The 26,936-nt window shown below is 40.3% G+C and overlaps 1 protein-coding gene across 1 annotated transcript in view; it reads left to right on the top strand.

Annotated features, from left to right (window-relative positions):
• The window catches only part of cdh16 (cadherin 16, KSP-cadherin), a 71,980-nt gene that overhangs the window by 27,569 nt on the left and 17,475 nt on the right, over window positions 1–26,936 (top strand). Inside the window, exons 9-14 of the mRNA XM_017723712.2 lie at window positions 449–599; window positions 929–1,141; window positions 2,430–2,506; window positions 12,230–12,421; window positions 18,991–19,232; window positions 23,872–24,002. Coding sequence (XP_017579201.1) covers window positions 449–599; window positions 929–1,141; window positions 2,430–2,506; window positions 12,230–12,421; window positions 18,991–19,232; window positions 23,872–24,002 — 1,006 coding nt within the window. The remainder of the gene's footprint in view (window positions 1–448; window positions 600–928; window positions 1,142–2,429; window positions 2,507–12,229; window positions 12,422–18,990; window positions 19,233–23,871; window positions 24,003–26,936) is intronic.

The raw sequence follows: 26,936 nt of genomic DNA, 5'->3' as shown, positions 1-26,936 counted from the left end.
TTATTAAGCTTTATCAAGCCAGTACATGTTAAGTGGCTGCTTATTACTACTCTATTAAGCAATATCTAGTGTTAAAGCACTTTCCAGGGGATTTTATTTGTTGATATTGTTATCTGTTAAACTGATATGAACACATCCAATGCATTCCTTTGCTAAAACAATGTGATTGAGAGAGAAGAAGCAAGAGAAAAGGGCTTTGAGTACCTGCAGGTCTAAGTGCAAATTATAAAAATCAATCTAAGTAAAAATAGTTCAGAATCAGAATCAGTTCTAATAAAATCAAGAAAAGTCCAAAATCTTCCAAAATAATACATTAACACTCTTTTAAATTACAATTACTGACACTTTCCACCCCATGTGTGTATGTGACAACAGAATTGGGAGTTTTTTCTCTCTCTCTCTCTCTCTCTCTCTCTCTCTCTCTCTCTCTCTCTCTCTCTCTCTCCAGTTCCACATTAGTATTGTGGCGGAGCGGCCGGATGGCAGGGAGATCGCTAAGCCCGTAGAGCTGAGGGTCATGGTGGGAGATGCTAATGACAACAGGCCCACCTTCCCACAGATGCAGTACCACACAGTGGTCAAGGAACTTGCAACGAAAGGTCACCCACACGCAGTCAGACAATCATTGCGGTCAATCAACATTCATTTAGATGGTCATCTGTGAACATTAACATTATCATAGGATTATATCAGTCATTGGAATGAATCACTTACAAATATATAATAAAAAGCCAGAAATAAGCAGAGAATAAACAGAGAATACATCCCTCTTTTTGACTCCTTCTGTTGGAAGAGCACTGATACTGCAGCCTCATGTGACCACAGCCCTGGCCACTACATATTAAATTGACTGCAGTGCGGTGCTTTGATTAACGCATCTCTTGGTTTTCATCATGAATGTCTCCTTTGTGTTTTCACTGTCACACAGGAACTGAAATTCTCACAGTGCAGGCAGCCGACAATGATGACCCCAAAACGGATAATGTGCGGATTTTTTACCGGCTGGCGGGGCAGGTGCCCGAGAACCCCCGCAACCTGTTTCGCGTGGACCGAGACTCAGGGGTCATCACAGTGCAGGCTGACAGCATGGAGGGCACAGCTCCACAATACACACTCACCATCACTGCAGAGGATGCAAAAGGTTACACACACAAATACACACACACACACACACACACACACACTGTGTACTGTCATGTACTGTATGCATAGAACCTATATATATTTCACATGTATAATTTCTATGTATTTCTATATATTAAGAATGCATATCATATATACACACACACACACACACACATAAATATATATATATATATATACATAATCCAGCAGCACTGCTGTGTCTGATCCACTCAGACCAGCACAACACACACTAACACCCCACCACCATGTCAGTGTTACTGCAGTGCTGAGAATGATCCACCACCCAAATAGTACCTGCTTTGTGAGGGTCCATGGGGGTCCTGACCACTGAAGAACAGGGTAACAGAGTATCAGAGAAACAGATGGACTACAGTCTGTAACTGTAGAACTGCAAAGTGCACCTATATATGGTCATAACGTAATGCCTGATCAGTGTATATATTTGCATCATTAGTATGTCCCATGTGTGTTATGTAAATCTGTAAGAACAAGAAGTACATTTATGTAGTAATAATACATGTCCTATGTGTATTATAGAAATGTATGTATCTATATGTTAATAAAATAATGTCCTATATGTATTACTTTATTATGTAAGATTGATATATAAAAAGGCAAAACAGGTTATTAACTTTGAATGCAAGTTAACGTAACAAGATTCTTTTCCCAAGTAATTTTGGAAGCCTAATCCTTTTCCTAAGTCTAATCCTAAATCTAACCCTAACTTTTGCTCTTTTTTTGTGGGAAAAAAAAACATTTTATAATTTTTTTATCTTCTATTCACAGAGCACACACACACACACACACACACACACGTTCTGAAGCATAGGTCTATTCCAGTGTTCATATTTTCCCATGAACTGAATATGACCCTCAGTTTTTTGGCGTTCCTCTCAGATCATGCTAAATATCACACACACAGGACGTGACACTGTGTTTACAAGAAACCCAGCATTGAAGCCCAGTGCTGCGATTAATTCTGTACTGTAGCCATATATTGTTTTGTCAAATGAGACTTTTAGTCAGACGAGCTGATCTGATCAGCCTGTTAACTGGATGATTGTCATTAGACAGCCGCTGCGTGATATGTGAGATGTGTCATATCAAATGTGTCACTTGAAGTGTGGTCAGGATGGTCAGGAGGTGATATCATATGACGCATCATAAGTCATTAAAATGATTGTCATTTTCATGCCATGCTGTTTGTTATTAGGTGTTACAGTACAATGAGCAACGGATGTGATGTTTTGTGAAGAACTAACTCTCTCTGGCTCTTTGTGCAGGACTGAACAGCTCCTGCACTGTAATCGTCAAAGTCCTGGATGAAAACAACAATCCACCAGTCTTCTCTCAGCATGAGGTAGGGGTAGTGTGTGTGTGTGTGTGTGTGTGTGTGTGTGTGTGTGTGTTTAATATATATGGTAATACACACAGTACTGTGCAAAAGTCAGAGAACACCCTGTCAGAAACTTCCAGTCAAAACAGCCAATGAATATAAGTTGCTCATTTTTCAGTGTCAGGAAAAAGCAGAAAACATTTTTTTTAACAGGAAATTATAATAAAAATGTATAATTCCATTTTTTCAGCATTCAGTATGTCCTTTTTTACAGTTTCCAGAGACTTGCTTTCAGCTTTACAAAGAAATCTGCAGGGATATTGTTCCACGCCTCCAAAGTTCAGTCTTAGAAGCTGGTTGCATTTTCTGCTTCTCACAGATTTAGACTCATTAGTCCATAAAACCTTACTGCACATTTTAAACGTCCACTTTTAGTGTTTCGGTGCAAATGTACTTATATTGTACAGAGCTCTGCTGGTGTCCCATATAAATAAAAATAATGCATGGCCATGACTTAGGCCCAATCCCATTTTACCCCTCGCTCCTACCACTTAGCCCTTACCCCTCCTTTCTGCACATCCAGGCCTAGTGGTAGGGTGTCCTGATCTCTGTTGAGATGGAGGGGCGGGGCGAAGTGTTGAGGCATTAGAAAAGCAGTAACATTTAAGGTGGAATGGGAAAATCTGAACAAGAAGCTGGCAAATAGACTTCAGCTTCATATCATCAATGAATTAGTGGTGGGTGATAATAAATAATTGCCCCCCTCTTTGAAGGCGTATGATCCCTAAATGTAACTAAAGCCCAGCAGTGAGGAGCTGAACTTTCCCCTCCTCTGCTGTCACTGCAGACGGGCAGGGTCGCCTACAGAGCAGCACCAGTAGCTGTTAATGAAGTGATGCTCTTTATTTGAGGGGTTTTTTTTCAGTTTGTAGAGAAAATTTCAACCACTACCTGCTGTTCCAAGGGGTTAGGGTGACAATCAGAAACAAGGTGTAGGTGTAAAAGTAAGAAACGGAATTGGGCCTTAGTAAGATGTGGGAATGAGATGATTAAGCTTTAACCACAGCTTAATAAGGCATGGCCTCATTTCCATGCCTTAATAAGTGGTGGCTAAGACTTAATTATCTTGTTCACGCATTGTATTAAGTCGTGGCTGTGCATTAGGATTTTGTTCCCACGTGTTAATAAGGCGTAGCCATCCATTATTTTTATTTATATGGGATGTCGCCAGCAGGGCTCAGGACAAATGTTTTTTATTTGTGTCTATTGCTTTTTTTTCATTAATAGCTTTTTGACAGCTGTACATTAAGTTGACAGAAACACCTGTGGATGTTTTCGGATCTGAAGCAGCTTGATTTTCTCCTCTCTCTCAAAGACGAAAGCTTTCAGTGCTGTTTATCTGATGGGGACAGTTTTGGTGTTGACCAGGTCTTCCAGGTGGTTATTAGGAGTCTTACTTTCTTTCTCTGTAGCTTTTAATCACTTTTTGAACTCCAGGACTGGAAACTCTTTTTAAAACAACTAATCAACAGAGTTTGGGTAGTTGCTTATATGAATGTTAGAGTCTCTTTGAAGGGGAACACAGACTGTGTCCACATTACCAGGGTAAAGTGGTGAAATTCAGATTTTTTGCTGACTCTTATCTTTTCATATCCAACCCGAGCCACTTTCCTATGTGGTCCTAGACTAGATACGTATCCGATTTGTGCTCATGCGACCTTAATGAGAATGGTCAGATCAGAGTCTATGAGTTTATTTAACGCTCATGCGCCATCATGCAGCGCTAACACCGCAGCACCCAGCCTGAAGTTAGTGCCAGTCAACAGTGCAAAAGCAACATGCCTGACCCCTTTTCACCTTCATCGTGCTTTAATAATGAAGAGCTGAGAGCAGTTTAGAGCTGGTTACATTTACAGCATTTGGCAGGCAGTCTTATCCAGAGCGACTTACAATTCCATCATTTTACACAAGTAGGCGAAGGTGGTGTTGGGAGTCTTGCCCAAGGACCCTTATTGGTGTAGTGTAGGGTGCTTACTCAGGCAGGTATTGAGCCCCAGTCTACAGTGCAGGAAGCACAGTGTTACCCCACTATACTACACCATACTTAGTTTGTTTGCTGTTCATGACGCACATCATTTATTCATGTGACGTTATTCATGAGACTGTGCGTATGCGGGTCGTTTCTATTCACATTCATGACAGGTTTGAGTCACTTACTTACATGACTGTGAACAGTCAAGTTACAAGGATCATATCCAAGCTAAAAATCTGAATTGAGCAAAGAGGCTTGTAATTTGAACATAGCCAAAATATCAGTGAGATCTCTTTGGGAACAGCTTTGCTGAGAGGACACAGCTGTAACTGGTTTAAAGATCGGACAAACTGAAAAATGAAGGTAAACTGTCACAAAAGTAAAGGTATGACATTATATTTAGCGGTTGAGTCTTTAATATTTTGTTAAATACAGCACTGTGCAAAAGTCTTAGACACCTAAGCAGAAGTTGTAAACCATTTCTCTGTGTAGTAAATGCACTTTGTCAGTAAAACAGTATAGAACATTACACTAAATACATATAAACACAAATACAGTAAAATGTGCCAACAATTTCTTGTTTTCAGAAAAGCAGTGGGTGCCTTGTGAGCTAGTTAGAAGAAGAAAGTTTGGTTCCAGATATCTTCTCGGTTCACTCCAGCTACTACATAGTTTTGTTACATTTGACCAATAAGACACCTGAATTAATTTAATGAAGGGTAAATTAGCCAAACAAGCTTTTTAATGAAAACTACAAATAACGCAGGGCATGTGTGGCAGTTTTCTGCTCACAGCACTCCAAATAGACAGTGTTTGAATGGTATTCAGATGAAGCTCAATTTATTCACAAGCGAATTCTCAACACCTACAACATTTGACGTTTAATATCCATCATCTGGATAATGATCAGCATTGCACATTGAGCTAATAGGCCTCCATTTCCAGAGTAAATATATTTTATAATATTGACTAAATTGATTCAGAATTGCAGTTTTTATCTTTTAAATGTCAAATTCCTGGTTACACAACAATGACTAACAATAAAATCCTTTTTTCCCTCTTGTCATGCTGTTATGAATGTCATGTCCATATTAACACAGAATGACACAACTGCACCATTGACAGCTTTGACATCGACTATGACGTAAGAACAGTCTTTAGTGTCTTTGCTGATTAGGGGATTTAACCCTTAGATGTATAGAGTTATCACTCTCATTTTGCTGTATTACTTAAATGCTTAATTAATGTAATTAATTACATTGCTAGTTACAGAAGAAATCACATTTATTTACTTAACTATTTATTAACTTTTAAAAAACTTTTTCCCATATTTTTTAAAAACCTCCAACTAGTGAAATAGTCAATATAATACATCCTACAATATTACAACATCCTTTCATTCTCAACAGTGATACAGTTGTATGCAAACCTTTTTGACGTTTTGTTGATTTTCTTAGTGAAAATAAGGGAACACATCCTCTACAGAGAACAAACTCAAATATGACAATTTTTTGCAAATTTGTTATTTCTACATTTGTTAAAAAATAAAAATAAAACATAACATATTAAATGTGTCATGCAGTGTTTTGCAGATGCCACATTTTATGTGTATTTGTTTTCCCAATATGTTCAGTACAGGAAATAAACACTGATTGCGCGTTAATATGCGTAGAAGAGTGTTCTCTGTAGAGGATGTGTTAACTTATTTTCACTTAGAAGAACAGGGGTGCCCAAACTTTTGCATACCCTCCACCTAACAACATTTAAGCCCACAAGATTTCTGTCTTTTATCATTTTCTGTGACGTATTATACAGCTTTTGAAATAAATGAATGCATGAAAGATTTAAGGCCATCAAAGTTAACACAGTGGGAGACCTGTGGAAAAACCAACAATCAGCTAACTAACAAAAGCAGAAGCAAAGTGGAGCTCCAGTTCTCAAGATCCTCCACTGCAACAACAATCCACAAGCTGTATGAATGACAGCATACATATAAGCATACATACTGTATAATAATACTATATCCCTCATGTATTATGCATATGCCTAAATGCCTATGCATAAGTACCTGTATGTCTTAATAATATATCTCAAGAGTTAAACCATTGACTGTATAAATGATACATACATTATGAGTGGATCAGACACAGCAGTGCTGCTGGAGATTTTAAACACTGTGTCCACTCATTGTCCACTCCTACCTTGTCCGTCCACCTTGCGGATGTAAAGTCAGAGACGACAGCTCATCTGCTGCTGCACAGGTTGTGTTGATCATCCTCTAACCCTTCATCAGTGGTCACAGGACACTGCCCACAAGACACTGTTGGCTGGATATTTTTGTTTGGTGGACTATTCTCAGTCCAGCAGTGACACTGAGGTGTTTAAAAACTACAGCAGCACTGCTGTGTCTGATCCACTCAGACAAGCACAACACACACTAACGCACTACCACCACATCAGTGTTCCTGCAGTGCTGAGAATGATCCACCACCCAAATAGTACCTGCTCTGTGAGGGTCCATGGGGGTCCTGAGCACTGAAGAACAGGGTAACAGAGTATCAGAGAAACAGATGGACTACAGTCTGTAACTGTAGAACTACAAAGTCCACCTGTATAGTAAGTGGAGCTGATAAAGTTAGCATAGAAGCCAGGAGGTGGTCATAATGTTATGCCTGATCGGTGTAAATATGTTTAATGAGTATCAGTGTGCCTGCACAACCCATATACTACATTATTCTTGCATTGTAATTTTTCCCTGAGGTCCTCTTATAACATTTGTGTTTTACTTTTGCACCAATAGCAGTCTTAACTCATTTTAATGATCATTTTCTGAGAACATTTCAATCTGCTTTGTATTGTCTCTCATTCAAAAAGCAGTCTGGGCCGAAACACCCTTTATAGCTTCATTATGAATAGGCACGGCTAAAGTGCTGAAGGCCATTTCAGTTTCTTTGCCACTTTTCAACAGTATGTCAAGGCATGCAACCAGCACTCTTCCACATCCCTTCACCAAACACGTCCCTAACTGGCTCTTTTTACATAACAGAGTGAGGGAAATCCTCTTTGCGTGTGCTCTTGTCATGACCTCAGGGAACACGTCTTGTCCTGAGGTGATCTTCTAAAAATGGCCACTTTTCTTCACTCGTCTCGTCAGCAGCCTGCTGTAATGCATGAAGGCATGCAAACTCTATGGGCCACCATTATATAAACGAGCTTTGGATGGACCTCTGATGTCACTGACCCATTAGAAAGATGTGATGTGTCTGGCTATAGAACAGAGGTCGGGTCTCTGGCTGGGTGATTCAGAGCAGGCTGAATAAACTAGTAGCGCGAAGGATGACGAGGCCTCCGGGATGAGAGGGGGATGTAGAGTGGATGTAGAGAGGAGCTACTGCTTATTAAAATGATAAATGACTGTATGAACTTAATTTAATAATGCGACAAACAAGCAGACTGGAGTCAGTATATATGAACTTGATGAACCAAATGCAGCTTTGGTTAATGACATTTTCAGTACGTAAGTCAAGCAAACCCCTGGTTCATTTTTTTAAAGTGCTTTCTGGAAAATCCCCCTGCATGAGCACACCCACGCTGTGTGAATAATACAGGAGCCGGGAGTGGGCACAGAAAGCTGTCTTTAAGATGAAGGGAGGGAAAAACAATGAAGGAGCAAATAGGCCTGCTACGTCGGGGTGCCTCAGTGCAGTATATTTAGATCTTGTTTGAAGGATGATGAAGGCTGAGACAGGGAGACGTGCGCTGCTCTGCATTCAAAAAACACCCAGAAAGTGCTGAACGCTGGATGCAAGCCAGGAGGAAGATGCATAGGCACTGTCACAGTGCATTCCCCCTGCTGCTGACAATGAAGCTGAGCGTTTCTCTGAGACCAGGCCAAGAGGTGCAAGATGGATGGAGTCTGAGTCTGAGCTAATGCATTTAGACACTCCAAAACAGGTGCCAGCAGTGAGTCATAGACACATGCACATATCTGTTCACCTTAAAGTGATATTCCAGCCAAAAAACAGAAGGTCACACTTTTCCTCTTTATCCCAAATGTAGCTGATTAGACAGGTTTAGTGTCTGAACTTCCTTCCTTAGCTGTGCACTGGAGCTTTGAGGCAAGCTAACAAGCAATCGAACAAAAGCTACCCATTAGCATGGTGTTCACTGCGAGCCTAAATCATCACACTCTTGCCCCAAACCGTGTCGTGTTGGCAAGTAATCTGAAATAAGTTTGCTCATTTTGTTTCTGACACTGTATGACATGTTATTTTAAAAATTCAGGCTTCTACTAGTAATGGGTAATACACCAGTTCATCCAGTATACAGGTTGAAAGGTAACTTTGATCGCAGTGTATAACAAATAAATGTAGAAACAGGGCAAAACACACTAACATTAGCTTGTTTAGCTGAATGGTCAGGAATGTTTCGGTCACGTTTCAGTGAAAATGAAAACGCAGCACCCTCACAGTCCACTATGTACTAACAAAATATCGTTTGAAGAATATTTTGAATCATTGTCCTGTTGCAGCCAGCCTTTATATCAACTTCAGTTTATTAACTGACTTTGTCATATTTGATATTTCCTTCATGATTTTTTTAAAATTATTGGAATGTATCCTTCAATCTATCTCCCATCAGTGGTTCTTGTGTCACACCACCCAAAAAGCATAATAGATCCACTTCCAGGCTTAACACTTGGCAAGGTGTTCCTTTCATCAAATGCTGTTCCTTTTTTAAGTTCTAATGTGTCCAAACCAGCACTGAAGTGTCAATTAAGGAGATAAAAAGTTGGCAGATGTTACAACCAGAATGGTGTCCAAACATGCACCACTTAATATTTAATCTCCTTCTATTTTTAAAGTTCACCCAGCTTAAAAAAATGTTTGCTGCAGAGGTTGTGTTTAATTTTTGCTTCAAAAATCAACAAAATATGCTCCATCTTCTGCATGCGGCTGTACTTTTGATAACTATTTGTTAGAATCACATAAACAAGTCTATTAGAGATTATTTACCAACTCAACAGTTTGAGGCGAGTGTGTGATCAAGGCATGCAGTCAGCAAAGTGCTAATTGAATTCACGTATATAATCTTCCATTACTTCTTAACCTTGTATTTCCAGTGCAAATTAAACAAGCAAACTTCAGACACTAAACATGTCTCAGCTAATCGACTGCAATTGGGGTAAGTGGGAAATTTGTATTGAATTGGAAGAAAGTGGCTGCACCACATGGCCACAAACCATCGGGTTGTGTTTGTGAACCAAGCTGCAAACATCCTGCCGTTTCCACAGTGCCCTCAAGCACGACACTTAACAGCAAGCTTTTCCACCATGACTGCCCCAGAAATTGGCCAAGACTTGGAAGATGGATGGAGTGTGAGCTAATGCACTTAAGGCACCTAGAAACAGCTGCCAGCATTGAATTATGAACGCACACAGCTAGTGCATCCCGCTCACCTTAGCGCTCAGGTGGTGGAAGCCCCCGCGGCCACGGAAGCTGGCCATGAAATGCAGCATCTTGTTTTTGAGTCACAAACATCCTGTGTGTATCACAGTGCCATCAAACAAAGCACGTAAGTGCACGTTTTTCAGGAGGTGACTGGCAGCAATTGGTAATTGAAAGTGGCTTTGGGCTGAAGTGTGAGCTAAATCTCATATAACTGTTATTTGGAGGTGTTTGTTGCAACTGAACCTCGTTCTCTCTCTCTCACACATATCATAAGGTGGAAAAAGCTCTTGAGCAGGTCGTGATGGTGTGGCCATGTGAGTGTGTGATGGTGGAGTGGCATGTGACTGTTGACAGCGGTTGGCCAGGCAGATCAGAGGCTCCATACGAATGGCTGATTACCGCTCTCCTAAACATACTGATAGGGCCTGAGACGGACTAACACTGCAGGAACACCTTAGCTTATAAATACATACAGTGCATCTGAAAGGCCCATATTATATACCTGTATCTAGTTGTATGCAGAGGTTTTGTTGATTAACTCAAAAGTAACTGTGACCTGTGCAAAAGTTTGGACACAATACTAAGTCAGTACTTAATAACAACCCTTTAGAAAACATCAGTGCTTGCAAGAATTCTTTTTTCACTCATTCTTCCCATCCCACGCTTTTAGTTTTGGAAAATTCTTGGGCCGTCTTGCATGCACAGCATGGTTAAAATCTACCCACAGATTTTCTGTGATGCTCAAACAGGTTGCGTTACATTTGCCTCCAGAATTTGCTTATATGTAGCGGAATCTATTCTTCCACCTACCTAGGCAATGTTTCCTGTGCCACTGACTGCCATATAACCCCAAAGCGTAAGAGTTCCACCCTCTAACAGTTGGCCAGGTGTTCTCTTCATGAATGCTGCTCTTTTTTTCCCCCCAAACATGCCATCTGGTCAAAGAGTTTTATGTTTACTTCATCAGTCCAAAACATTTGCTTCCAAAATCTCGTCTTATTTTGATGTGGTTTTGCATTGTTCAGCTGTTGACTTTTGTGATGAGGTCACAGATAAAGTGAGGTCACAGAGCTCACAGAAAAAGTGAGGTCACAGAGGTTTCAGATAAAGTGACTCTTTCATGCAGATTATGTTTGAGTAAACAGCACTGCACAGTAGAATGATGCACCAGCACCCCTATGTCAAGTTACATCCACCTGCAGTTTCTTTGCTGTCATATGGGGGTTTTGCTTTGCCTTTCTGGCCAGCATATGAGCAGTTCTATCAGAGAATTGTCTTGGCCATCCAGATGTTACCTTGACTTCCACAGTTGCCCTTAACTTTCATTATTAATGATATAATGGACAACGGAAATTGTGAGCTGGAAGGGCTTTGATATGTTTTTACAGCCTTATCATGATCTGGAGGCAATTTTTATGTTTTTGAACAACTGTTCCACAGTGTTTTGTTGATTTTCAAGTGAAAATAAGTTATGTTTTTGCAAATTTTAGGGCACAATTTCTATTTATTTATTTGAATTCAGCTCCACTTACTATGTAGGCCCTTGTAGGTCTATAATTACAGGCTGTAGTCCATCTGTGTCTCTGCATACGTTGTTAGCCCCCTTTTATATATATCTACATGTAAAAGCATACAGTAACAATACAGTATGTGCACATATTCTGCAGGAAGAGTACATGCAGAAATGTATTAATGCTCAGATGAGCATGTGTGTGTGCATAGGTCATGCACGTGAGTGTCTATATCTAGGTTTTTGTGCAATTGTGTTCAGCCCCTGGTAGCAAAAGTAATTAACATTTGTGCCTGTCTCTGAGGATGCAGCGCTGACGCAGCGCAGTGAGTGACAGAAGTGCTGTGCTTTGATTTAAGCTGATATATTTTACATTAGTCACATCATTTTCTTCCCTTATCTGTCTTGCTCACCTTTTCTTCCTCTCTTCCTTTGTCTCTTTCTCTCCCATTATCTGCACTCCGTCATCTCTGGCTCCATCCCTCCTGCCTGTTGTTATCCTCTTCCTCTTTGTCTTCCTCTTCCTCCTCATCATCCTCATTCTTTTTCTTTGCATTTATTATGCTTTTCTTATCACACCACTCTCTTTCTTTCTCTCTGATTCTCTTTTTATTGGCTTTATTGGCACAGATTGTAATTAACAACTCTAGCAAAAACAATAAAAGGAATGCCTAAAGTTAATAGTGCTAATATTTTCAAAGAAAGTTAAGTCTCTGTCTCTCTGCTTCTCTCTTTCTCTGTCTTTTCTTACAAAGTATGGGCCATTTCACCTGGCGGAGGATGCCCTGGTGGGTGCCACAGTAACAGCAGTAGCAGCGTGGGATGCTGATGAATGGGGTGGAGACAGCTGGGTGGTGGATTACAGGCTGGAGTCTGGTAACGAGGAGGAAGTCTTCACTCTGGTGACGGACAGACAGACCAACGAGGTCTCCCTCGTCCTCGATAAGGTATCACACCCTTCAGCCTTATTCATACAGGAGTTATTTTGCGTAATACTTATGCCCAGGGTAGTTCAAAATAAATCCACTGTTAAAGATTCAGTTAGACAAGCTCCTCACACTCTCATATCACCACCACAATACCATATTAAACAAACACAGATGTTAATCCTTTGATTTCTGAGCAGATCAAGCATTGATTTCTGATCTAACAACTTTAGTACCATTACCATTGTTAGCTGTATAGGCGTGAGGGGTCTTTCAGATCAGTTCATGTGAGTTTAAAAACCTGATCGCTTGCAAAACAAAGCTGATGCAGAGTCTGGCAGTGATGGCACGGATGCTCCGGTACCGGTTCTGCCAGATGGCAGCAGTGAAAAAAGTCTGTGTGAGGGATGGATGGGGTCGTCCACAATGCTGGTGGCTTTGCAGATGCAATGTGTGGTGTAGATGTCAATGATGGAGAGGAGAGAGACCCCGATGATCTTCTCAGCTGTCCTCACTGTACGCTGCAGGGTCCTGCAGTCAGAGGCAGTGCAATTCCCAAACAAGGCGATGATGCAGCTGCTCAGGATGCTCTCCACAGTCCCCCTGTAGAACATGGTGAGGATGGGAGGAGGGAGAGGAGCCTTCTTTAGGCTCTGTAGAAAGTAAAGGTGCTGCTGGGCTATCTTGGCTATGGAGTTGGTGTTGATGGACCAGGTAAGGTTCTATGTGATGTGGACACTGAGGAACTTGGTGCTCCTGACGATTTCCTCAGCAGAGCCAGAGCCAGCAGAGCCAGTAAGCACACAGCCCTGAGGGACACCGGTGCTCAGTATAGTGGTGCTGGAGATGTTATTACCTATCCTGACTAACTGAGGTCTCTTTGAGCACTCTGCCCGGTATACTGTTGGATCCTGGTGCTTTTTGTGGGTTGACTCTGTGTAGAGTTCAGAAGTGTTTTGAAAATGATTGTGGATTTTCTTTGAGTAGACACGCTTAGCCTCTTTGATGGCCTGGGAAAGCTTGGTTCTTGCTATCCTGAGGCTTGCTTTGTCCTTGACTTGAAAGCCTTTCACAGGTTCTCAGCAGCTTGCACACCTCTGCAGTCATCCATGGTTTCTGGTTGGGGTGTGTAGTGATGAGTTTGGAGAGAGTAACATCATCAGTGCACTTGCTGATGTAGCCAGTCACTGATTCTGTATACTTCTCCAGGTTGATGGAGTCACCGCAGGTTGCTGCTTCTCTGAATATCTCCTAATCAGTGTGTTCAAAACAGACCTGAAGAGCAGAGATCACTCCTGGCAGCCAGATTCTCACTTGCTTCTGGTCTGGTTTGGCACATCTGATGAGCGGTCTGTATTCTGGAATGGGCATCACAGAGATGTGGTCGGAGTAACCGTAGTGGGGGCGGGGCTCGGCCCTGTATGCGCTGGGGATGTTTGTGTAAACAAGATTTTGTTTGGAAGCAGAGATTGTGGCTGATGTCTCAGCTGTAGCAGTCTCTGGCAATGGTAGACACTGGTGCTGGTTGAAGCAGTCTTGATATTTAGTTTGGTCGGTTTACATGACAGATAGTAAACAAAAAAAAGCAAAAAAGCACCATTTTGTTGTTTCCGAAGTGGCCACTGCAGCTACCCGGAACTGGAACCCTACAGGTCTTTCTTCTACATCATGGATGTGGGCTTTAGTCCAGTTGCTGTATTTATTTGCATTTGACAGAGGATTCATTCTAAAGTGACTTAGGACTTAAGGTACTTTTCAGAGGTAGGTGAATGTAGCGTTAGGGGTGTTATCCACTGTTGCATAGAACAGTGAATAACACCCCATATAAACAGAGCACTTAATATAGTTTGCACACAAAGCTGGCCAGGAAACAGCAGGAAACAGCAAGATACATCTGTGGGATTTTCACAATCATGTGATGGGCTTAGAGTGGCCTTCTTCATGTCAGTCAAATGGCCTCTCCCTGACAAGGCAGGTAGGACTCTGGTTTGAAAGACTAGCCTGCTGCTATAGCAATAAGAGTCCTTGAGCAAAGGTTCCTTCACATACTTTAATGTTGCTGTTAAATATGTGAATGTCAATGATAGTGGGCTTCTGAAGGTGATAATGGATTGTAAATGAATGCATGCCTTCTCATCACAGAGTACATCGCCCACACATGCACTAGACCGGAATCAGTAAGAACAGTTTGAGATTTATTGGGCTTGTGTCTCAAAAATGATCTCCAACCTTCTGCTCAAGTGAACGTGAACCTCTTATGAACCCATCCTGCATGCCCCGCCCACCTGGAGAGCTCAGTAATCCCAGCCAAATTCCCTCCAACCAGCCTGGATCAGGACTGCAGAGCAAACCTGGGGTGTTAGCAGGCTATGACCAGACAGTGGACAGGCAGTGCTAGGACACTGGCAAGAGAGACAGTCATGCTGTTTCCTGTGTGGACGTGTGTCTCATTTGAACTTTCCACCATTAGTGTTTCCAGTTTTCATTGCACGTGACGGTTGTTCTGTAGCCCTAATCTGAAAGGCAACTGTTAAATGTTTTTTTAGTTGCTGTAGTCTGCAGCATGAGGGACGATAACGAGTCTAGTGTGAATGAATGAATTCTTGTTAAAAAATATTCCAAGCAAAAGAAATGCCACGTATACTTATAGCAATGTATCTTGATTTTGTTTACCCAAGTGAAATTAGTGCTTCAGCCTTTCCAGAGGTCCTTCCCTGCTGTTGCACAGAAGACCAGCCAAATTGAGTAATTGCATTGTGCTCTAAATGAAGAGAAACTAATTGCAGTGTTTGGTGTTCTCGCTGTGAGCTGCCTTGGCTGGAGCCTGCATTGTGTTCAGCAATTCTCAGCTCCACGGTAAAACGGCTGCTTTGGATAAACATCAGTGACAAATGGAATTTGCCGCTGCCACCAAGCATGTTAGAAGGGCGCAGTGATGGAGATAAAGTTGTCAGGACAGAATACCAATGTTTTTGTTTTTGTTTTGACTCTTATGAGAGGATTGAGCGGATTTGAGCCAAGCGCAGATCTGGTGGAGGGTAGCAGGTGTGGTCAGCTCCCTCAATCATTTTGAGCAGAACAGGCAGAGGATTACATACACACACACACACACACACACACACACACACACACACACACACACACACACACTCACTCACATGAAACTTGCATTCCTATATTTGTGGAGCATTTCTATTGCCTTCTGAATGCAGTGGCGAGCCGTGACTACTGCAGCTAGGCCTTCGGTTTGAGCCATAAAACTAAAGCGCTAATTTTTTCTAGCACCCCTTTGGAATTCTAAGACTATGTTAGCACTAAGCTGATATTGATGCGCATAAACATATTTTGGCTGTACTAGATGAAGCATTTGAAGCTTGTCAAAGACATTGCATATATTGTGTTTAAAGCTTGTAAGAGACGTTAACATTTAACCTTGTAGTTTTACAGTGAAACCTTCAGTAAAGAACCCTGACATAGAGCTGCCACAGCTGTTTACAGTTTCTAAAACCTGGATAAATTACAGCTTGTGTTCACAGTCAGTGACATACTGCATCTAGGACTGCTAGAAGGCAGTGTGAGGCAATGTTTTTTTCTGAATAAATAGGTCATACCCATTGTAAATCAAAACATCATTGGTTGATTTCACTGTCACTTTGTAATTATGTTGGAATCCTAGTGATACCACAGCCCTCTGTGGTCAGTAATCTGATACCAGGAAACACTCATCCCCATGGCTGGGGGTTCTAACTGGTGCACCACTGAGCTTCAGCAAGCGGTAACTTCCAATGACATACACTGTAGAGTCTTTGGATGTTTGAGGTTCTTCTAAATCTGCAGTGCTTTAAGGATGCTTCAGTGCTGTTTTCGTATATATATATATATATATATTTCGTATTTCGTATATTATGTTTGGAGAGACATCCCTTTTTATTATTTCAGTTGTCAATTTACTACTTATACAACAGCCAAATTAACGTGATGGCTCAAGACTGACTCTCTCTTTCTCTTTCTCTTTCTCTCTATCTCTCTCTCTCTCTTTCTCTCTCTCTCTCTCTCTCTCCTGTCTGGCAAAAGAGCTGCAACATGAACTTTCTGTTATAAAATTTTTAACAGCAGATTTCTTCTGTTTACCATAAAACAACACCAGCAGTTCAGTGTTTGGAAATACTGTGTCAGAAATTACTTCACTGGAAGAGTGTTGCTTGTCTGGCCTTCGTTAGACTGGACGCAGAGATGGAATGGAAGCAGTGTGTCACTCATCTCTCCAACTGCTCATACTGACACACTCTGCATATGGAAAAACAGCTCAGCTGGACAGCCTTAGAGCCGTCCTGTACAGTCACATTCTCCTGGAACAGCCTGAGTGAAATGAAAAAAGCCATGTTGCTGTGATGGATACAATATGTGGTTTAGCATTGTTTTGCTATATATGCAAGGCATTCCCTGAAAAAGACGTCATCTGGATGGCAACAAATGTTGCCGAAACCTGTATATTTCATTCAGCGTTAATGGTGCCTTCACAGATGTGCAAAACACCCATGCCTTGTGCACTAATGCTCCTCCATAGTCCATAGCCATTGTGGATGCTGGCTTTTCAACTGTGCAAATAACAAGCTGGGAGGTTTTTAGCCTGGAGGATTCAGTGTCAGTGTTAAAAAAGAATTTCGTATTTTGAATCATTGGACCGCACAACAATTTTCCACTTCACCTCAGTCAATCTTAAATAAGCTTTGGCCCAGAGAAGTTGATGTCATTTCTGGATAGTGGTGACATAAGGCTTCTTCTTTGCATGATACAGCATTAACTTGCATTTGTGGATTGCACAAAAAACTGTGTTCACAGACAGTGATTTGTGGAAGTGTTCTTGAGCCCTTGCAGTGATTTCCAGGCCTGTTTTTAATGCAGTGCTGCCTGAAGGCCTGAAGATCACAAGCATACAGGGATTTCTCCAGATTCTCTGAACTTTTGATGATATTGTGCACTGTAGATGGTGGCATAGCCAAAGTCTTTGCAATTTTACATGAAGAAATTGTTTTCTGAAATTGTTCCACAATTTTAAAGCAGTTTTTCACAGATTGGTGAACCTCTGCCCATCTTGCTTTTGAGAGATGCTGCCTCTCTAAAAACTCAGTTATGTGAGTTAGTGAGTTAGTACAGCTCCTCACGCTGTTTTTCTTATTAGTATCACTTATTTTTCCAGCCTTTTGTTGCCCCGTCCTAACTTTTTCGAGATTTTTGAGATGCTGCCATCAAGTTCTAAATTAGTTCATGTTTTTCTTGAAATGGTCAAATATCTCACTTTCAACATCTGATATGTGTTCTGTGTTCTACTGTGAATAAAATCTGGGTCTATGTGATTTGTGATTCACTGTATTTTGTTTTTAATTTACATCGATTTACATTTTACACAGCATCCCTACACTTTTGTAATTGGGGTTGTAGATTGGCCAAGACAAGAAGTGTACTTCTTTAGTTCTGAACTGGAGCTACAAGGCTAATGTATCTAACATGTAATGGCAGCTAATGTACCAGGACAAAGTAACATCTCTATTTACATGTCGTCATGTTGAGTATAGCCATCATTCAGACATATTCGTCTTGCTATTTATAAACTGGTGAAATGGTGACAAAGTTCTTGATATAACTGAGCTAGTTTATGCAGTGGTGCTAACAGCTAGTAGCTTATCTGAAGCTAACAAAACTGCACTTGGCTTTGAAGCAATCATACAATAAGAGTAATGTTAGCTAGCTAGCTAGTGTCTTTGTTAACTAACATTATTGACTTTTTACCTGCATCAATAAATGAAAGTATTCTGTAACTACTATAAAGCTAACCTGTAAGATGCTAGAAGTGAGGACTGATGTGCTTTCTGACACTGTGTGACTGTTATCTATCAAAATGGACAAAGTTTGGCTTATTTCAGGCGTCAAGAAGGCCGCTGCTACTCCCTGCTAAAAAAAACTGCACCGATTTGCATGAATTCCAGGCTGGTCTAAGCTGGATTATGCAGGTCCAGTGCTGGTTCGGTTCTACCTTAGCTGACTGGCTAGTTGACTGGCATACCTGCATCCAACTCACAACACAGGCCGGTTTTACTGACTACTAGCATATTAACATCATTTGCTGCTGGCCAGCATACCAGCATCCAAAGCACACAGGCTGGTTTTTCTGGTGACTGGCCATGCTGGTCCATGCTGTGTTTTGTAGCAGTTATTTTTAGCTGCATGATATATTTTTGCCGATTTTTATATATAAGCGTCAGAAACCACATAAGCAAATCTTAAGATTATGTAACAGCTCAGCAACATAGTTTGAGGTAAGCATATGATGTTTCAAACAAGCAGTTTGAGCAATTACATGCAACATCAACATTGTAGTTCCAGCGCAAAACTGAAAAAGCAAACTTTGGACACAAAACATTTTGACTGACTCACCACAAAGCTGTTGCTTTAATTCTCCAACCATCTGCGTCATATAATGAGGCTACGCCTGCAGAGGTGATCTGATAGTTATCTTTATTATTAAAGTCCTAGACGGAACCTGAACTGTGTTCTCTGATGGCAGTAATTTAGCATGTGTTTTGAATTAGGTGCTTGATTTTGAGCGGGAGAACGAGTACATCCTGGTACTGAGCGCTCAGAACCCTGTGGCCCTGGTGCGGGGGAGGTACGGCCCAGCCTCCACCTCTACTGTCTCCATCTTCATCGACGACATCAACGAGGGTCCTGTTCTCTCCCAGAGCCACTATGAGGTCACGGTCAGGGAGGGGGAGGAGCCAGGACGGGTCATCGCCACAATCAGGGGTTACGATCCTGACTCTCATCCAATCAGGCAAGTTAATTTTTTTTTCCCATTTATGAACATTTGCGTGCCACTGGGGGCGTTTCGCAATGTTAACAAATCCTCTTAAACTGCAGCTACATTATTCAGCTACTACAATCTCAGAAATGATGACATTTTCTGTGTTATATCTATTTTAACAGAGCAATCTAAATGTTCAATTATAAGCTTAGATAAGCTCATCTTTATAGCCTGTTGAAGTGTATATGTACAGATATATGCATGCATTTTCCTAAATTGGACACACAAATATCTTAAAACATAACACTTTTTGTATTAATGCAATACTAAAGGACTAGTTTGGCAAAAAAAATTAGATGTACATGAACAGCCAATACATGACTGGTTTCCATTTTAAGGCCAATGTATCTAACAAGCACTAGAAGTCAAGAGGCACCCAAATATTTTCTGTAAATACATTACAGTAATTTCTCTCAAACAGCATCCAGGTCTTCATTCAGGTCACATAAACTGGTCAATGTACTTTAGGACACAGGATAACTTCCTGTGAACTATAAAAATCAAAATAAATAAACTACTGAAAACTACAGGCCACCATTTCAGACAAGCATTATACCATTATACATAATGCCATATAACATTACTGTATTCTGAATTTCCCCGTTGTGGGACTAAAACAGAATTATCTTGTCTTATGCCAAATTCTGACTCCCCACCCAAAACCCAGCTTCTCTTATCATGCACGCACATCACGCATGTCACATGGTCGCAAGATTACATTCTTGATTTCTGTTGTTTTTATTTCTAAACACAAATCTTCAGTTTGCAAATTCTTGACTGACATTCTTCACCCCTGTTCTTCGACAGTTGTATTGGCTTCCTATTAGTTCTAGGATTAAGTACAAAATCCTTCTTCTTACCTTCAAGGCTTTACGTGGTCTGGCTCCGACATTCCTTTCTGATCTCATTTCTTTATATCGTCCCTCTTGGGTTCTCCGGTTTTCTAATGAAGGGCTCCTCACAGTTCCCTCAACTAGACTTTCTACTATGGGTGGCAGATCTTTCAGTCCTGCTGCCCCCAAACTCTGGAATTCTCTACCTTTCACTCTTTGTAATTGCTCTTCTCTGTCTTCCTTCAAATCTCTGCTAAAAACCTTCCTTTTTTCCTCTCTGTAGTCTTAATTTTTTGTTTTTTTAAATGATGTAAAGTGTCCTTTGGGTTTGTGAAAGGTGCTATATAAACAAAACATTATGATTATTATTATTATTAATTTATAAAAAGAAACAACCAAAATCACAAACGTAATCTGCAGCACCTATGAGCCTGTCTGATGAGCCCTCAAGAAGAAGGGTCAGATGTTTGCACCCCACTGGTTGTCCAAAGTGGTTTCAGATACACAGTGAAGTTTTGCTACAGTGAGTTATATTGCAGGTCTTGTCTCATAAATGCGCTGCAAACACAGAAAACACTTGAACTACATTTCACAAACACATTGCAAATCTACTGTTGTCGGAACAAAACCTCCAAAACAGCAACTTTACAGGAGAAGAAGAAACATTAATATTTTAATATTTTAATGGAACCAGAATTTTGTCCAAGTCATTTTGGGTAATTTATTTTGGTCCATTCAGCATGAAATTTACACACACTATAAAGAGCAATGGGTACTTGTGTTAACCGTGTTAATAACTGAAAAATGACAAAAATGGAGATGCGAGGTTTTGTTCCAACAGCAGCGTAATGCAGAAAACATTTTCATCAAAATGACGACATCAGAGCTTCATTTTCCAAACACACTGCAAATAAAGGAAACATATGCAATTCGGGATCACTATAAAGCTGCTCATAACCCAACAAATCACTACAAAGCTGCTCATAACCCAACAAATCACTACAAAGCTGTTCATAACACAACAAATCACTATAAAGCTGCTCATAACCCAACAAATCACTACAAAGCTGCTCATAACCCAACAAATCACTATAAAGCTGCTCATAACCCAACAAATCACTACAAAGCTGCTCATAACCCAACAAATCACTACAAAGCTGCTCATAACCCAACAAATCACTACAATGCTGCTCATAACCCAACAAATCACTACAAAGCTGCTCATAACCCAACAAATCACTACAAAGCTGCTCATAACCCAACAAATCACTACAAAGCTGCTCATAACCCAACAAATCACTACAATGCTGCTCATAACCCAACAAATCACTACAAAGCTGCTCATAACCCAACAAATCACTATAAAGCTGCTCATAACCCAACAAATCACTACAAAGCTGCTCATAACCCAACAAGTCACTACAATGCTGCTCATAACCCAACAAATCACTACAAAGCTGCTCATAACACAACAAATCACTACAAAGCTGCTCATAACCCAACAAATCACTACAAAGCTGCTCATAACCCAACAAATCACTACAAAGCTGCTCATAACCCAACAAATCACGACAAAGCTGCTCATAACCCAACAAATCACGACAAAGCTGCTCATAACCCAACAAATCACTACAAAGCTGCTCATAACCCAACAAATCACTACAAAGCTGCTCATAACCCAACAAATCACTACAAAGCTGCTCATAACCCAACAAATCACTACAAAGCTGCTCATAACCCAACAAATCACGACAAAGCTGCTCATAACCCAACAAATCACTACAAAGCTGCTCATAACCCAACAAATCACTACAAAGCTGCTCATAACCCAACAAATCACTACAAAGTTGCTCATAACCCAACAAATCACTACAAAGCTGCTCATAACCCAACAAATCACTACAAAGCTGCTCATAACCCAACAAATCACTACAAAGCTGCTCATAACCCACCACATCACTACAAAGCTGCTCATAACCCAACAAATCACTATAAAGCTGCTCATAACCCAACAAATCACTACAAAGCTGCTCATAACACAACAAATCACTACAAAGCTGCTCATAACACAACAAATCACGACAAAGCTGCTCATAACCCAACAAATCACTACAAAGCTGCTCATAACCCAACAAATCACGACAAAGCTGCTCATAACCCAACAAATCACTACAAAGCTGCTCATAACCCAACAAATCACTACAAAGCTGTTCATAACACAACAAATCACTACAAAGCTGCTCATAACACAACAAATCACTACAAAGCTGCTCATAACCCAACAAATCACTACAAAGCTGCTCATAACCCAACAAATCACGACAAAGCTGCTCATAACCCAACAAATCACTACAAAGCTGCTCATAACCCAACAAATCACTACAAAGCTGCTCATAACCCAACAAATCACTACAAAGCTGCTCATAACCCAACAAAACACGACAAAGCTGCTCATAACCCAACAAATCACTACAAAGCTGCTCATAACCCAACAAATCACTACAAAGCTGCTCATAACACAACAAATCACTACAAAGCTGCTCATAACCCAACAAATCACTACAAAGCTGCTCATAACACAATGAGCCAAAAGAGATGTTTACCATTATGATACAGTGGTAGTATGATACAGGGAGATTCACTTGAAAGAGGCCCTGGATATTCTGCTGTAACAGCAATCAGAACCAAAACAATCCACTACATATCTTGACATTTGTGCAATCAATTGCATTGCATGCGATGCTGGAAGTGATGTCTGTTTTCTGCCAGACACATTTCATTGTGATGTTCCATGTTCCTGAATGTATCGGCACGCATTAGAGAGGTTAAACGTGACGTTGGCTGTCGGGCACCTACCTCATCGCTCCAATTCTGGGGCATCCCAGCTTGATCAAAGCTCCATATACTGAGGAGCACATTACACATTGTTTTGTTCAGATTGCTTTGTCCTAGCAAGACTTATTACAGAATATTTGGGGCCTCTTTCAAGTGAATCTCCCTGTAGTAATCTGTACTAAAGATCCTGTAATAAAAGTCAGTTTGCACCACGTTTGTAAACCGCAGTGCCCGTGTTGTGACATTGATGAAAGTGTTTTTTCTGCGTTTGCAGCTCGTTTTTTTTTTATTTGCAGTTGGTTGGGTCTTCCCAGTCTGTGTCCTAAGTCATGTTATCAAGTCTACACAACCTTAATAAAAATCTGGACATGGTCTGAAAGTTTGGGCGGGGATTTGAGTGACTATTGACTTCTACTGCTTGTTAGCAATGTTAGCTTTGCCACTCCAGAACCATGGCTGATTGAATACAGCATAGATTGCACATTTGATTATTTTATAAAATCATTCATTTAAGACTTATTATTCAGCACTTAGTGTAAAATATTTGTTAATGACTTTGAAATGAATTCAAAAAGCGAAAAACGTAGGAAGAACACACAGACCATTTCAGTTTTAGGTGTAAAGTCAAAAGTAAAGTCTGTCTAGCAGCAAAAGAGGCCAGAGAGGCCTTTATTACACAGTCTGTACTGTACACACAAATGGTCATAAATAGGATAAATGAAAATGATCACTTTATGAGATCTACCTATTGTCATGATGGTCCGTCTGACCTGGGTCTGAATACTTTGTGTTTATTTGCAGAATAAGCAATGCAGTGTGTGCAGCTCCGAAAGACCCTCTCTCTTCTACAATATGTTCTTACAGGACCACCCAGTTCAGAACAGATCATGACCATGTCTGTGAGAACGTCATGTTCTTGACTCTTTTGTGCTTTTTCACAGGTACTCACTGAGAGGGGACACTAAGAAGTATTTCTCTATTGGGAAGTATTCAGGAGAGCTGAAGACGGTACAGGCTCTGGACAGAGAGGAGAACAGCACCTACACCATGGAGGTGGTGGCTGAGGATGGACGTAAGAGACAATGCACTGTACCAACAGAAAGAACGACAACAGCAAACAACCAAACAAATAAACATACACAAACACACACACACACACACACACACACACACACACAAACACACACGTTCTAAGACGCTTATCATTCTGGGTCTCTCCCAGCTATCACTGGACAGAAGACAGGATACACCCTGGACAGGTCGCCAGTCCATCACAGGGAAATAAACATACAATAAAATAAAAATATATAACAAATAAAGCTAAATTTTAATAAATAAAAACAGAAATATACTAAAATACAAATGTAAATATTTGGCTTGATAAAACAAAAACATTTTGGAAGTTTCAATGTAAGTTAATGTATTTTATGACATTTCATTTCAAGTAATTTCAGGGTTTTAGGAAGGTTTTGACCTGGCAGCAACAAAATGTTTTAGATTTCAAGTTAAAAGGTAGATAAAATATCTCAATTTATGTATAAACTTACCATACTGTGCAAAAGTGAGACCCAACACATCATTTATTTAATTGTCAAAATGACCATTAGGTACAAGTTATTTATTACGCAGGTGATACTTCTGAGCAGATTGGATGTAAGATAATCCACTTGTATAAGCAAGGAGAAAGTGCAATATGTTGAGTTGGGTTTTATGGACTGATGAGGCAAAATATGCGATTGAGATTACTCCAGTTGTGTTTCTGCATGTTTTAATGTAAATTAAGTTCATGTAAGTTCATGTAATATTTCATTTTAAGTAAATTTGGACTGTATCTATTGGTCTGTTTGTCCAAAAAAATTACGATGCAAGTTTGTGATCAGACAGCGACAAACTATTCTATATTTTAAGGTAAAATATAGATAAAATATCTAATTTATCTAATTTAGTTGTAAATTTACAGAATTGTGCACAAGTAAAACACCACACATCATTTATTTAATCGTCAAAACAGCCATTAGGTACAAGTTATTGATTTTTCAGGTGGTCTTTTTGAGATGACATTTACATTTACAGCATTTAGCAGACGCGCTTATCCAGAGCGACTCACAAGATTACAAAGATTAGATGTAAGATAATCGACTTTCGACGGAGAAAGTTTAACATATTGAGTGGGGTTTTATGGACTGAGGAGGCAAAACTTGCATTTGAGATTACTTGGATTGTGAGGAGGAGAAAATACAACCAATTTCTATGACTGAACTTTGGAGGTGTGGAAAAATGTCCCTGCAGAAATTAAAGAATTGAAGCTGTGATAAAGGCAAAGACTGGACACACTAAATACTGAAAAGTATTGATATTTAGTCATTGAGAATTCTGTGTAATCATCCGCTAAATAAATGTTTTCCTCCTTTTTCCTGATGCTAAAAAAATGAATATCTTATACCCAGTATATGTTTTGAGTGGACACTCAAAAAATGAAAGGGTGGTCTCTGACTTTGAATCAGTACTGTAAACATTGAATGTCCAAGTTTTTATTTATTGATGTATCATGTAATTTTCGCACAATGTTAAGGGCAGCTGCCATTTTCAAATGTACAAAATGAAGGTTTTGACCCGAAAGCAACAAAATATTACATATACATAGCAGAAAAAAAGATAAAACGTACCAATTTATATGTAAATGTATGTACTTATATCTTTATCAGACTAATCTATCAGACTCAGTTATTCCACTGAACTGTAGCTTTGTTTAGAACTAAGAGACAGTTTTGATGTGTGTGTGTATGAATGAGAGCACACAGACACACAACCGACAGCCCTCACATGTCTGTATGATGCAGGCTTCCTGAGCGCAGCTGAGACTCTTGACATTTCAGCTTGCAGGGACTGTGACGGCACTGATAGAGAAAGTCAATGCGAGCACTCATTTTGTATTCAGGACCACATCCTCACATACTGACAGAAATCTCAGAGAGTGGAACAAGAAATACATGAGTCACCCTGCTAAAGTGCTTTAGGTGGAGAGAGGAAGTGACAGTGTGTGTGTGAGTGTGTGTGTGTGTGTGTGCATACATGTGCATGGCTGTGAACACAGAATACCATCACAATCAGAATACCACAGTCACAGTCCACTATAAACACTAATTCCAGCATGCACTGCTTCCTCATGCAGGCATATTGAATACACTGAGGGGTTGGTGATTTCGGACCAGGGCAATACAGTACCATGCAAAAGTGAGACCACCATTCATTTATTCAATTTCTAATCAAAACAACAATTAAGTACAATTTTTCAGGATATACTTTTGAGGAGATCAGATATAAGAAAATCCACTTGCATAAGGAAGGACAGTGTCAAAGGACAATTAGCCGAGTTCAAAAAATGATTAAAGAAAACGGGACTCCTAACAACCACCTGGAAGACCTGGTAGGCAGAGAAAATCAAGCTGCCTCAGAGCTGAAAAAATGGTATTTCCGTCCATCCTTCCACTATGAGAGGACGACTCAGTGCTATGGGTCTGAAAAGAAAAGAAGAAAATGTGCACCAGAAAGCTGTAACTGAACATCTGAGATGAGGAGCAATGTTCTTGGGATGTGACTAGAACTACTCGGATTGGGAGTTTTCCGCTTTTTATGTCTGACACTGAAGTAAATCACTAGTACTTAATGTCTATTTTGACTTAAAATCGTATAAATGAGGGGTGGTCTCTGACTTTTGCACAGTGCTGTACATGGAGAAAGGAATCACAAAATCCACAAGATAAAATAATTCTTGTACTCTTGTCCCCTGTGGGGTTAAGCTCTTAACGTGTTTTATAAGAGAGATACAGATAGAGAAACAGAATCATCCTGACAGGCAGGAGAAGCTAAGTGGTGGCTGTAAAGCTTTATTGAATTTGCTGTCTGTGTATAAATTTAGATAGATTGGAAATCTGCTTTTAGGTCATTGTCTCTAATGCCACGCTTTCTATCCTGGTCAGCTTGAGGCCAGCATCACATGCTGGAG

This window comes from Pygocentrus nattereri, chromosome 25 (genome assembly GCF_015220715.1).
Source record: "Pygocentrus nattereri isolate fPygNat1 chromosome 25, fPygNat1.pri, whole genome shotgun sequence".
NCBI lineage: Eukaryota > Metazoa > Chordata > Actinopteri > Characiformes > Serrasalmidae > Pygocentrus > Pygocentrus nattereri.
Note: the sequence above shows the minus strand (reverse complement) of the source record. Positions and strands in the feature narration are given on the sequence as shown.